The sequence below is a fragment of the Scyliorhinus canicula genome, chromosome 3, assembly GCF_902713615.1.
Source record: "Scyliorhinus canicula chromosome 3, sScyCan1.1, whole genome shotgun sequence".
NCBI lineage: Eukaryota > Metazoa > Chordata > Chondrichthyes > Carcharhiniformes > Scyliorhinidae > Scyliorhinus > Scyliorhinus canicula.
In genome coordinates this window covers 215,939,527-215,953,470 of record NC_052148.1, presented here as the reverse complement: position 1 = coordinate 215,953,470, position 13,944 = coordinate 215,939,527, and the positions used below count along the sequence as shown (strand labels likewise).

The following is a 13,944-nucleotide window of genomic DNA, read 5'->3' as shown; positions in this document are numbered from 1 at the left end:
CTGAGCAATCTGTATGTTTCAACAACATCACCTGTCATTCTCTGAACTCCAAGGGATACAAGCCCAGCCTGTCCAATCTTTTCCTATCAGAAAATAAGTGGAGAATCGAAAAACTGGGATCAGCGCCGGGTGTCGGTGGGCGCTGATCCGAACGCGATGCTCGAACCGCCCGCTGGCGACGGAATTGAGGTTCGCACCCACATGGCAGTAGTCTCAATGACCAATTTGTATCCATTTAGTGAGCCCGGCGCCCTATTCTCCAGTCCTCCGTGATTCTCCAGCCCTCTGGGCCGGTAATCCCGTGGGCGGGGTTTACGATAGGTCTCACCAAGTGTTAGCCTGACGTGGTGGTCCTCACGGTGGGCCAAGGGGGTAACTCCTTAAGGGAGTTCCACTAAAGTCAATTCGAGGGCCACCCTCCCACAATGCGCACCCTGCCCACCCCTCTTCCAGCAGATCCCCCAAGGACCTCCTAGAACGGCATCCCCCCCCAAGAGGCCCCCAAAGTAGGAAAACCCCACACAAGGCCCCCTTAATAGCGAGAACCCCCCGGACCCTCTAAGTAAAGGAATCCCCCCCAGAAACACATAACTAAAAGGACCCCCTGACTAAAGGGACGCACCCACAGGGACCCCTCCACAGATCCTTCCTTGAAAAGAGACGCCTGACTGAAAGCCAGACAGCAATCAAACATCAACCACATTACATGCTTGAGTGACTGGAATGCACTTAGTTACTGCAATGCACTCATCTCTCTTTTATGTGGTTGATGTTTGTAAACATTGGGATTTCTGCACTTAAAGAGTCACTCATCCACAAAGGGTGATGAATGAATGAATGAAGGTTGCAGCTGTTTTGTGGAAGCTCTCAATCACAGCCCACAACTAGAAATGAATGAATGGTTTGCAGCTACAGGATCTGAGGGGTTTAAATGCAGGTCACAGCTGTTCTCCCTCCAGGACTATAAATGTGGTGCTTCCAGGTAAGTTTTACATCTATAATTTATTTGACTTCTCATGTCTGCACTGCTGTCTAGCTTCCACACATTCCTACATTGATTTGCGGTGCGGCGAGTATGGCTGCCTGCAGGACTTTGGTATCGGGCCACCCACTCAAAATGGTGGCCCGATAGTCAGATTCCCTCGGGAATCACTCGTACTCCTCTCTGAAGTATTGGCTAGTATAGACTTGAGAGATGAACAGACACTTCCAACACTGATGAAGGTTCAACTCAATTTTATAAACTAACTTCTAATTAACTAACACACGATGACTGCGGGTCTAAATGATGCTAACTTAAACTAGAGACCAAAGCCTTGTCCGAACCAGTTGATTCTCTCAGCACGTGGTGTGAGTCTGTGCTGGACTGGATGAATTCTTGTTCCACTGAGAGGCAGCACCCAGAATGAGCGGGAACCATGGTGCCCTCTGCCTTTATAGTGTGTGTATTCTAACTGGTGATTGGCTGCGGTGTTTGTACATGTTGATTGGTCCCTGTGTATGTCCATCAGTGTGTGTCTGCACCATGATATACTGGTGTATATTATGACACTCCCCATGCACAAAATTGCATGACAAGGTATACTGAGTAGTTTTGCGATTTGCGCTCCCAGGGGAAATGTAAATTGGTAGCAATTCTTGTCCGGCGAGAGAACGTAAACTTCCAAACGGAGAATCTCGCCCAGTAACTCAGCAGCACATGAGTACAGAACATACTCTCCTATCTCTCTGATCTCCCTGAACCTCTGCTCTCCTCTGAAAAGCTAAGTAGAGGCAAGGTGGTCACTTACATCAGCAAGTACATTCAGTTTTCAAAAGGTTACCCTGTTCCTCTGAGAAATTAATTTATTTCAGTACCTACTTTATACAGTGCAGACCTTCTTAAAGATAGGTTTAATTATTCATATCATTCATAACACACCTTTCTCAATTTTGTAACATTTGAAATCAGTCAACTTGTAGTTTATTTCTGACAGGTCTGATAAAAGTTAGTCCAAATTCAGAGGAATGGCATCAAACTTCATCAGAAGAGTATATCACAACCTGGACATGACAAGAGGTTGCAAGAATAAAGCCTGAAAGCCACACCTTCAGTGCTGCACACTTACCTCCTTTTTAGTGCCATTCATGAAGGCCCGTTGAATCAGGCCTTTGTCTGTAACTGCCCAGTAAATTCTTCCATTCCTGTAGTGGAAGTCCAAGAGGACTGATATGCCAGAATTGGTCAGGAGCCTCTGGTGGTTAGTTCCCTCTATGTCAATCCTGAATATTGCATTGCCATGGCTGAAGATGAGGTATGGTAGTGGAGCTTAAAGAAATTAAAAACATAAAAACGGATGAACGGCATCTCTTAAGAAACAGAACAGAGGCCAGAAATTACTATTAATATACGTGAAATGGCTCCATTATTTTGGGTTACAAGCTGAAACAAGAATATAGGCTGGTACAGATTTCTTAATCATTTATTACAATGTCTGAAATTGCTGTTTGCACTACATAAACAGGTACTTGAAGTAAATATATATCATATTTTCAAGCTAATCCATTGCAGGTGTGAAACCCATATACAATAACTTAATTGCAATGTTAATGTGAGCCTACTTGTGACACTAATAAAGATCATTATTAAATTTACAGGAGTCTAATTAATATGGCGAATTCAAGGACTAGAAGCTATCTGGCTGGAATAGGACCTAAGAATCATTTTGGACTGGCTCCTGGAGAATAACATGTCCACTTAAGGGATAGAGCAAAGTATATCTGTAGATGGAGATTTTTGGTCATTTTAAATGTTAAATGGGGGCTCTTTTCTGTTGTTTAGAATATACATTGCCTACTGAAAGAGTGTTTAGTTAGTGTTTCTTTTAGTTTGTTTTACAGTAAACGTCTTAAAAGTTGAAATATTGTCGAGCAATTCCATTAAGTTGGTCACTGGGAATTTAAATATATTTTTAAAAGTTATCAATCTCTTTGGGGATCAAAAGAGAATGCAATAACAGAGTTGTGCCATTTATTTTAGGAAGTCCCACTTACAAGATCTAGCATCTGCATTGCACTGGCAATGACTATTTGTGCACCTCTGGCTCCTCCCAGGCCAGCACGGGCAAATTTGCACTGCCTTAGCTAACCTGTTTTAGAAATCTTTTGTTTTCTTGTGTTAGGAAAGCTTCCCTGAACAACTTCAGATATATTTGTGAACTTACTCAGGGTCATCACCTGTTGCCGTGGTTGTGTATTATATCACAAGCTCCTCAAAAACATCGGTGTTAACATTGGAAGGGATTGGAAAAGCATTGTGGAGGGAGGGAGGAATAGGCAAATCAGGTATGTAAGTCATGGAAAGCTAGTTTCGTCACAAGAGCACTAGAATGATAAAAACATGGAAGTTTGCTGCAGTTATGCAGACAATTGAACCTTCTTCCACCATCCATTCAGGCATTGCATTCCAGATCATAACAACCTGATGCGTCAAAGAAATCATTTCTCTGGTTCTTTTGTCTCTATTACTTATATTGCTGAACTCCAACTGCAATTCTTGTTTCTGTCTATTTTTCAGCAAAATGCAGGCTGCAGTACAAACACAATTTAAAATGTAATCATATCTCAAGCCTTTTAAATTTACTCAAAACACCTTGAAAACCTGGTTTTAAGTGTGCAGAATCTACATAATGACCTACATAGATTTTCCAGGATCTGTAACCACGACAGTGGTAGTCAGGAACAATGTGCAGTGTTTAAATCAAGTTACAGATATAATCTAGTGGGAGAAACGTGTTGTACGTCTTAAATATTAGCTTTGTCCAATAAAAACCGAATGTATGGAAGTCAACAGAATGAGGTAAGTATTCGACGTGTAACACAATGTGCTATGATGTAGGTTTGCATATGTGATTCCACAATGCATTGAGTTCTCAATTATGGGTCGGGCATGCAGGGGTAAGTACTTAATGGAGAGAAATATTCTCTGTGAGGACAATATTCGGGCAAGTTTCCCTTGGCCAGACTTGTATATTGGTTGCAGAATGGAATTAACGATGCTGGAGAGTGATGCAACAGCATCATGGGAATCTAACATAAGAAGATATACAGTTTAAAATGCAAATGGAATATCATGGAATGACGACAGTGCAGAAGGAGGCCATTCGGCCCATCAAGTCTGCATATGTAAAAACAATAGGAGATGGAACCTATGACATTCTTTGTATTAATTTATTAGTTTTGGCTTACTTTGTAAAATTTTCCTTCCAATTAATCATTTTTGCAAGCAACCTCGTTGTCACTAGTCTTCAAAATTATTAAACTCCTCTCAAGTAAGACGGTTACAGATTTATCATTCCGAGAGAAACAACATTGTTTAACTAAAAGGGGTCCCACTCCTCCAGTGCACAGGTTGTTCATTCCGAGCAATGCATGACCATCCAGAGCATTTTGTGTATGTGGTATATCCCAACAATCTCCGCAGGTTACTGGATTTTCTGTTCACACAGAGCAGATCAATGTTAGCATCTTTAGAATATGTAGCTGAATTCATTTACGTAAATGACATTGGAGTGCTGAACTGGGCTGGGTTCGTTTCTTCTCAAGAATTTGACAGCTGGCCTAGATTTTTGCCAACAACATTCTTGCGCTCAGTTTCCAACCTTTAGCTTCTTTGTTGACTGCAATGGAAACTATTCTCCCAATGCTACATACACCAATATTTTTGCTCAAGTTTCAGTGAGAAACAGTAATTGGTTATTCAATTCTGGCGGTCAACCTACTGAAGGGTCTGAATATTTTAGGGTGGTGGGGTCTCATCCCCCCCCCCCCCCCCCCCCGCCCCACCATTTGAAGAGTTGGGGGGGGGGCAAATCCCTGCTGACTTCCGAGTGCCCCACAGTCATTTCACGCTCAAATTAGCATGAAATGGCTGCAGGTGGCACTTCGACCTCTCATTCAGCATGAATTCCCGCTTTCCAGAACTTCTCTCCAGTACCTGCAGCCACTGGGCTGCAGTGGATAGAGGAAGAAATGTAGGTGACGCCTGAGGCTAGGTCCAGGCACTGGGGGCCAGGTGTGTTTGAGGGGTCCGAGGGTGGGGAAGGTGGGATGTGAAGGGGTGATTGGGACCTGGAGAGACTGGGAGGGAGGGAGGTCCAGGAGCCAATGGATCTTAAGGGAGGCATGCCCAACTTCAGAAGGGGGCTTCTGATGGAGGACCGAACCTCCCCCCATTTCTAGAAGTACTATTCCTTGCTGGAAGTATTTAACTGGAGGAACAGTGCCATGATATTGTAGAAGGGTCCCTGTTAGCTTTCATCCCAAGCTTCAGCAATACACAACGGGGCTAATTTTGACTTTGTGATAATATAAATTGGTGATATTGATCCAGCCGCACATTAGACATCTCTCCTCATTTTCATATCATTTGAAATTAATACCTGTTTTTCCAAAGGATAATTTGACTGACTTGGGAACATTGAGGATATTGAAAAGCTCATCACTATGTTGCAGATAAAAGTTAGCTCAGATATCAAGATCAACGGTAGGGAGAAGACCAGTTTCTAACTAATCTTAACATTCATAAAAATCGGAACAGCATTCAAAAGTGAGAATTTGGATGTCAGTTCCTATTATCGCTCACTTGATTCCCTGTTGTGCAGTGCACCGTTTCTTTAAGTTCCAGCTAATCTCTCGCACCAGACAGAAAGAAGATAAATCCAAAACCAGGGACAGTCATATTATACCATTATTTCATGGTTAGAAACTGCAGGATTACTGGGTTGTTAAAGACATATCTTACCTAGAATTGTATTAAATCCAGCATTCAGTTGATATTTGCCTTAGAACTAAAAGAAGTAGGCATAAATGTTAATTATATACCAATATATAATTATCGGTATAGTTTTCCCAGTGTACCTTTTCTTTGGGCTGGAGTTTCTGCCATCTTTTAAAAATAAAACATAAAATTCAGTTAATTGATGACTTACAGTCTGCGTGACAAGACCATTTATTGTCCTCTAACGTGTAACCTGGCAGGCAGGAGCAGGTGTATGACCCCGGCGTGTTGGTGCAGGTCTGACCACAAGTTCCCAGTCCATTTTCAAAACATTCATCAATGTCTGAAAGATAACATTGACAATACTGTGACATACCAATTTGCAGTGACTCTGACTCTGATTCTATCCATTCGACTCACATAAACAGCAGAAATAGTTTAGCCATTGGGACAGTTAGACTGTTTTGTCTGTGATCCAGCACAGTGTTTACATTGTTCATTAGCGAATCATACTTGACAATATTATATCAGTGTTAGAAATCTTATTGTTATCATCATTCGGTCAGAAATATTAAAACATATTTTTATTCATAGTAATTTAAATTGGGAAACATTTTGGATAGTAGTTTCGAAGACCATTGTGTTGTTTTGTTTAATTCTTTGCTATCTCCCTAATGTTATTTGTTGCTGTGGGTAGAAGGACTGGTGTATGATCACTGCTTTATGATCCTGGATATTTCTGGAGGCTGATTTAAGAAAAGAGGCTGAGAGATATAAGCAAGTTGGAACAGAAATCGGCCTCTGCCTGAAGTGCAAAATGTGCTCGTTGTAAATCGGCAGCTGACCTTTCACAGTTCCAGCTGTTATTTTCCATTGACTTGGGAAATATTGCGAAGATTTTTAATTTCAAGCCAAATAAAAATGACAGTAAGACTGGGAAATGAATCTCCGGAAATAGTCTGAACTGTCATTCTCTGAATCTTAATGGAAAGAAGATCAGGCGTGGTGAAACTTCAGTTGCCAATTCACTACGAGCCTGTTTTGTGTTGCTGCTGCAGACCCAATTTCACCGCCACAAAGTAGACTTACTTCAGGAATTGTGAGAAACGTCTTTAAAATGGAGGAACAATGGCAGACAATGACATCCATGATAATAATACAGTGATTCTGGGTGCATAGCGTAGACCTAAGGGGACATAGCCTTTTGTGACTCCAGAAGCAGAATTTTCCAAAAAAGTGACAGTGTCAAGTTTTGACTGAAAACCAGGTTATTTCTCTTCAAAAACACAGCCAGGTTTTCTGACAAGATCTTCTGACACTTTGAATCGGGGGCGGATTTCTGTCACTCTAGCAGAGGGGGCCTGATAGAGCCAGCAAGACTGGCTCCACAGAGATCGGGGCGCCATCTTTAAAAGCGCCTCGATCTGTGAGAAAAGTAATCTCCCTCCCATCCCCCCCATGGCCATGGAGGACCCCCCAACAAGCTTCAGGGTGAAACCCCCACCATGGGCAATCTCCCCCCTCTACCCCTCTACCCACCCTTGTGCGTTCATCGGCATGCACCCCTCTCGCCCCCCCCCCCTCCCCCACTACACATAAGGGGACTCCCCCTTCCCCCAATGGAGGAAGGTTATCCCCTGACAGTGCCCCCTGGCATTGCCCACCTTATTGCACACCTTAGTGCCCCCTGGCAGTGCCCCAGCACTTCACTCTGGCACTGCCCCAGTTTTCCAGGGGCAATACACAGCCTTGACTCTCAGCCCCAGGACCTCCAGGCACCTCTGCACCCCCGGCAAGTTCATCAAACAGAAACCAGTTGTGAATTCACGTCAGCCTGATGTCACTGGGTGGGGGCAGGGGGGAGCATTCCACAGGGACAGACACTATGGTATAAAGTTGTTTAATGGAATTTAAATCAATGCTAATTGATGGAAATCAGGTGGGGAGAATATCTCAAACTGTGATCTCGTCTGGCTTTCTCGTGAGGTTTAGTGGCCATAATGGGATTTGCATCCGCAGCTGACGAACCCCCAAAAAAATAACGTTCTAGATATTTTAATATTGTTATGAATACATTTACATGTTACTGTGTATTCCACAGACCCACAAATGACAGTCATGGCGCAGGATTCTCCCCTCCTGAGACATAGGGCGCGATCTTCCCAAAAGGGAACAAAGTTCCCTAACGAGCACATTTATCTGCATATTTCCCAGCACTTGCATTGGCTATTCAACGCTACTCATGTTGATAATGGGTCTAAACGGTAAACGCGCGGCCTGGGCAGCACATAGCCCCGTTTATTACAATGGGGGGCTCTGCTCACAGGAACTGCCCGTTGTAGCGAGAGATTGGGACGGCATTTAAAAATGGCGCCCCCATCTCCAAGGCCCATAAAAAAAAGCCCAACCTCACCCCAGCCAGAAAGCAACATGGGCAACCCCGGACCAATCGCACATGCGGAAGGAATGCCATCTTGGCAGTGCAAACCTGGCACCATGGCTGTGCCATACCAGCTGGCAGTGCCACGCAGGCAGTGCCAAGGTGGCACTGCTAGGGTGCCAGGCTGGCACTGCCAGGATACCCAGGTGGCACCAGCAGTGCCAGAGCACCACCCTGCCCAAAGGGCATGCAGCTGGGGGCCTCTAATCCACTTGGAGACCCCCACATTCCGTCTGGTCCCTGTTTGTGGGGACCAGTACTGAATGGCACTCCCCGAAGTCTCCAAGGCAAAGGGGTTGAATCGCAAAGCCTCAGGTACAAGGGGCGCAATCCTCCGCTCACACGAAAATTCGGAGAATAGCGGGCAGGGTAAATTTTTACGGACACGCTGGTCCGACGCCCTCCCGCTATTCTCCCCCCCCCCCCACCCCAAGCCCGCCTCCCGACACGAATCGCTGCCCGCCGTTTTTTTATGGCGAGCAGCGATTCTCTCCTGGCCGATGGGCCGATTTCCAAGGCCTTTACGGCCGTTTTTACAAGCATAAAACACACCTGCTCTGATTGTTCGTAAAAACGGACGTAAAGTCCCGTTCTCGGGAACCATGGCACCGATTGGCACGGCCATACCACGGCCGTGCCAAGGGTGCCATGGGCCCGCGATTGGTGGGCACCGATCGCGGGCAGCGGGTACTTACCCCGCGCACTCTTTCTCCCTCCGCCGCCCCGATGGATCCATCCGCGGGGCTTCTGCAGGGCATAACGGCCCGCGCATGCGCGGGTTTCACGCACAAGCGCAATGACGTCTTCCGCGCATACACGGGTTGGAGTCGTCCAATCCGTGCATGCGCGGCTGACGTCATCTGACGCGTCAGCCGTCGCTAACTCTGGCTAGTGGGCTTAACGAAATTCGTTAAGCCCGCGATGCCAGAGTTCACGGCCGCGCGATACTAGCCCCGACCGGGGAGCTGAATCGGTTCCCGGTCGGGGGGGGGGGCGGAGGCTGGCGTCAAACGCGCCCGTTTTTGACGCCAGCTTCCCGAGTTTTCGTAACTCGGGAGAATCGCTCCCCTTGGAAATCTCTTTCTAGAGTAAAGGCGGGATTCACCTGCCCCGCCCACTGCAAGAACGCCACGGGCGAGTCACGTACAATGCAGAACTCCATTGACCTCGGGTGGGGTTCCCCGATTGCTGGGTGAATGTGGCCGGAGAACCCCGCCCTAAGGCTAGCTGCCTCAGACTAATATGCAGATTAGCCACAAACAGTGGGTGGAATTCTCTTTGCAAGTCTTGCGAGACTGTGTTGAATCTTGCAAGGCGTTGCGAGCTGGGTGGATCCCGGAAGTGGGGTCCCCCGGCTTTCACTGGCCACGTTGCACTACAGCAAACTGCTTTCCTGGCACAGCGTGGCCGGAAGATCGCGCCCTAAGTGTTGACACCAGAGAAAGGATTCATGGACTTCTACGACACCTGGACCGATTCAGCGACCATTGAGGGGCTAGCACCAGGGCCACGTGGAACTCAACCAATTCCAATGAAAAATGGTGCCTGATTCATCGGGTCCATGATTGACACTCAGGAGCTGACAAGCTGCAGATGCATTCACACACCATCCCAGCCAACAAGATGGCACTGGTTGCACCCATCCTATTGATGGGTTGGCTGGGGCCAGAGGGCTCCTGGGGGGTAGCCTGGACGGACACCCATATGACCCATGGCAGTCAGTGGGCAGTCAGCAGCGTGTACAGCTGCATGGCTGCCTTGCCGGCTGCAGCAATGCTGGCTCAAATAAATACCATTTGCGAAAACTTGAAGAATATGTTTTTCAACTCGTTTCAATAGAAATGAATGTTAAAGCCCGAGTTAGGTTCCTTCGGACATCTCTCGTTCAGAGGAAAAGAATGTTCAAGTTAAATATTGCATTTTACATGTGCATATTGTTATTCCGAATTGAAATAACTTGCAAAATTTAAAAAATCTATAAACATAAAAGAAATATTGTACAAATTCAAATTAGATAACATTCACCAGTCTCTCTTAAGCACTCGGATGACTTAGAACATAGAACATAGAACGATACAGCACAGTACAGGCCCTTCGGCCCTCAATGTTGCATCGACATGGAAAAAACTAAAGGCCATCTAACCTACACTATGCCCTTATCATCCATATGCTTATCCAATAAACTTTTAAATGCCCTCAATGTTGGCGAGTTCACTACTGTTGCAGGTAGGGCATTCCACGGCCTCACCACTCTTTGCGTAAAAAACCTACCTCTGACCTCTGTCCTATATGTATTACCCCTCAATTTAAGGCTATGTCCCCTCGTGCTAGCCACCTCCATCCGCGGGAGAAGGCTCTCGCTGTCCACCCTATCTAACCCTCTGATCATTTTGTATGCCTCTATTAGGTCACCTCTTAACCTTCTTCTCTCTAACGAAAACAACCTCAAGTCCATCAGCCTTTCCTCATAAGATTTTCCCTCCATACCAGGCAACATCCTGGTAAATCTCCTCTGCACCCGTTCCAAAGCTTCCACGTCCTTCCTATAATGAGGCGACCACTCTGCCTCGATGGGTTCTGAGATGGCTGATAAATCCAGTGCGCAGTTTTCAGATTCTGCCACATAGAACATAGAACATAGAACAGTACAGCACAGAACAGGCCCTTCGGCCCTCGATGTTGTGCCGAGCAATGATCACCCCACTTAAACCCACATACCCATAACCCAACAATCCCCCCATTAACCTTACACTACGGGCAATTTAGCATGGCCAATTCACCTAACCCGCACATCTTTGGACTGTGGGAGGAAACCGGAGCACCCGGATGAAACCCACGCACACACGGGGAGGACGTGCAGACTCCACACAGACAGTGACCCAGCCGGGAATCGAACCTGGGACTCTGAAGCTGTGAAGCATTGATGCTAACCACCATGCTACCGTGAGGCCCCATGTGGGCAGGTGTTGTCTGGATCAGTCAGATGAGTTGCTTGGATGTTTTTATACTTTCCCTGCCGCTTTGACTTAGCTTCTGCATGTTTCCGATCAAGTCTCTCTATGTTTGATACCTTCCCAAATGAACCTTCCTCCTTTTTGGCCAGTCACCATGAGTTGGTGAAACTGTTTTCACCCTTTCAGGGATGATTTGATGACATCCCGGAAGCATTTCAGTGGAGGTGGCTTTAAGTTATTTCAGACCTCAATGCTGGTGTTTGGAAAGATCTGGCTGTTGTACTGCCTTTCTTGCCACTGGATTTGGAGGATCATTGGGAGACACTGCTGGTGGTGCTTTGAGGTGGCTGGTGTGGTGACCTTAGTCTCAGGTTTGAGATCCTGGTCCTCTTCTTCTGAGAAGCCCAATGACTGAAGTTGGAGTGATTGTGATTATGAATTGAAGGCTGGATGTTATAGCCAGCTCCTGGTGGGGTTAGTGGGCTGAAGGGCCAGGATTGTCAACGACCTTGAAGAACTGATCCAAGGGCTGTTGGATGGTTTTCTTTTGTATCTCCCTTTAAATCTCTCTGCAGCAATCAATGCCATCATTGATCACCTGTTTACTTTGACACTGCATTCCCTGTTTGGGTCATCCTCTGTGAAGATTTCTGTTGTTTCTCCCATGAGTTGGAAAGCTCTTGATAGTCATTTGTTGACAAAACACAAGGCGGTGGGGTTTCCGCGCCGTCTTCTTCACCTTGTTAACTTACGAGCTTTGTTAATTTTTCATTGGACAACTCCTATCCTTGGGATATAAGCAATTGTACCACATCCGCTCCATCCACTTCACGAAAGCTAGCCTCGCTTGTCAAGGTGATGAACCTCAGGGAAAGCATTGTGATTTTCCCCATGGTCACTGACACCATTGGGTCACAATCTCTGCCACATGCCATTCAGGCACGATGACGTGACGCCATCCAATTAATCATATTGTCAATGCCCTTGAAGATGTTGTAGCCACACCAAATTCCCTGACTGTTGATGCGTTCTGACTATCGGCTGCCTTGATGAGCTGGGAGAAGGTATGGCATAGTTAGTAATCCTTGCAAGCTGCTATTGTTCGCTGATCCATGGGCTGTAGCAATGCGGTTGCATTCGGTGATAGGAAAATTCATCAAGGCTGACAGGATGGCCTGGACAATTATCCAAGAGAAGCAATATCTTGAAGGCAAGATTCTCTCTGGCACAATCTACCCTCCAGGCAGGGATGGCATACAGAGGAAACCATTCTTGAAAGAGTGCCCGGTCATCCAGGCTTTCTTACTTGAATACCAAACGAAGCACAGACACTCCTCGGAATAACCCCCAATGCCTGTAGTGCCTTTGACTGGTACACCACTAAAGGTTTAAAACTAAAATGTCCTGCCGCATTTCCACCAAGGAGAACATTCAGGTCGTCTTTGGCAGCTTTAAATCCTGGTGCTGTCTACTCCTCTTCCAAAATATACATTCTCTGTGGTATAGACATAGAATCCCTGCACTGCAGAGGAGGCCATTTTGCCCATCGGGTCTGTGCCGACCCTCTGAAAGGGCACCCTACCTAGGCTCACTCCCATGCCATTTCCCCATAACCCCACCTAACCTGTCCAACTTTGGACACTAAGGAGCAATTTAGCCTGGCCAATCCACCTAACCTGCACATCTTTGGACTGTGGGAGGAAGCTAGAGTATCTGGGGGAACCCAGCCAGACACGGGGAGAACATGCAAACTCCACACATACAGTCACCCAAGGCCAGAATTGAACACAGGTCCCTGGCACTGTGAGGCAACAGTGCTAATCACTGTCCCACCATGCCGCACCATGCTCCAAAAAAGCCACATCTCATCAGCATTAAAAACCTGTTTTGGTGAGTAGCCACCTTCTTTAATGGCTGTCTTCAAATGGGCAGGGAGTTCAACAGCCTCTTCTACATCAGCTTTAGATGCTTTCAAAAACACCAATGCAAAGTATTTATTTAGTACCTCAGCCATGCCTTCTGCTTCCACTCTTGCTGCATTAGGACAAAAGTAATGATTTTCTAAAAGTGGCTGCAGTTCACAGAGATAACTTAGGTTGAAACCTCTTTTTAAAAAAGCACAAACAATGGATTATTCCAATACTTACCTCTCCAGCCTCCCATCTTCCATGTTCTGCAAAAGTCAGGCCATCAGAAACTCATTTGCCTGTATCTTAACCTGCACCATGTCCCTCTCATCCATCAGCCCTGTGTGGCTTCCTGGTCCACCAAGATCTCGATCTTACTTCTCATCTCTCATGTTGAAATATCTCCATGGTCTCGGTCTTCCCTATCTCTGTAACCCACTCCTCCATACAACCATTGCAAGAATTCTGTATTCTATCAACACTAGCCCCTTGTGGATTCCCCAGGCCCTTCACTGCAACATTGGCTTCAGCTATTGTGACACAAAATTCTGAAATTAAGTCCCTAAATCTCCCTGAATATCTCTCCACCTCCCTCTCCTTCTTTCAGATGCTCCTTGAAAACTCATCACCTGTCCTAATTTCTCTTTCTTTAGATCCGTGTTAATTTCTGTCTGATTAATCTCATATGAAGAGCCTTGAGCCATTTTCCTGCAATAAATGTGCTGTATAAATGCTGGTTCTTGCACAGATATTTTTCGTTGGTGAGGAGGAAACCAAAAAGGATAAGGAAATGAGTAAGGCAATCCTACACAAGAATGACGGATGATTTTACCGTAGATGAAGTTTCTTGCTGAGGTGTGCATTTGCAAAATTAGCCTAATAATG

At 45.9% G+C, this 13,944-nt stretch overlaps 1 protein-coding gene across 2 annotated transcripts in view; it reads right to left on the bottom strand.

Moving 5' to 3' along the window:
* egf (epidermal growth factor) overlaps positions 1-13,944 on the bottom strand; it is a 170,760-nt gene that overhangs the window by 136,129 nt on the left and 20,687 nt on the right. For both annotated transcript variants that reach the window (XM_038792155.1, XM_038792156.1), the window contains exons 2-3: positions 5,970-6,101; positions 2,109-2,308 (exon numbers count right to left, since the gene is read on the bottom strand). In XM_038792155.1, coding sequence (XP_038648083.1) covers positions 2,109-2,308; positions 5,970-6,101 — 332 coding nt within the window. The remainder of the gene's footprint in view (positions 1-2,108; positions 2,309-5,969; positions 6,102-13,944) is intronic.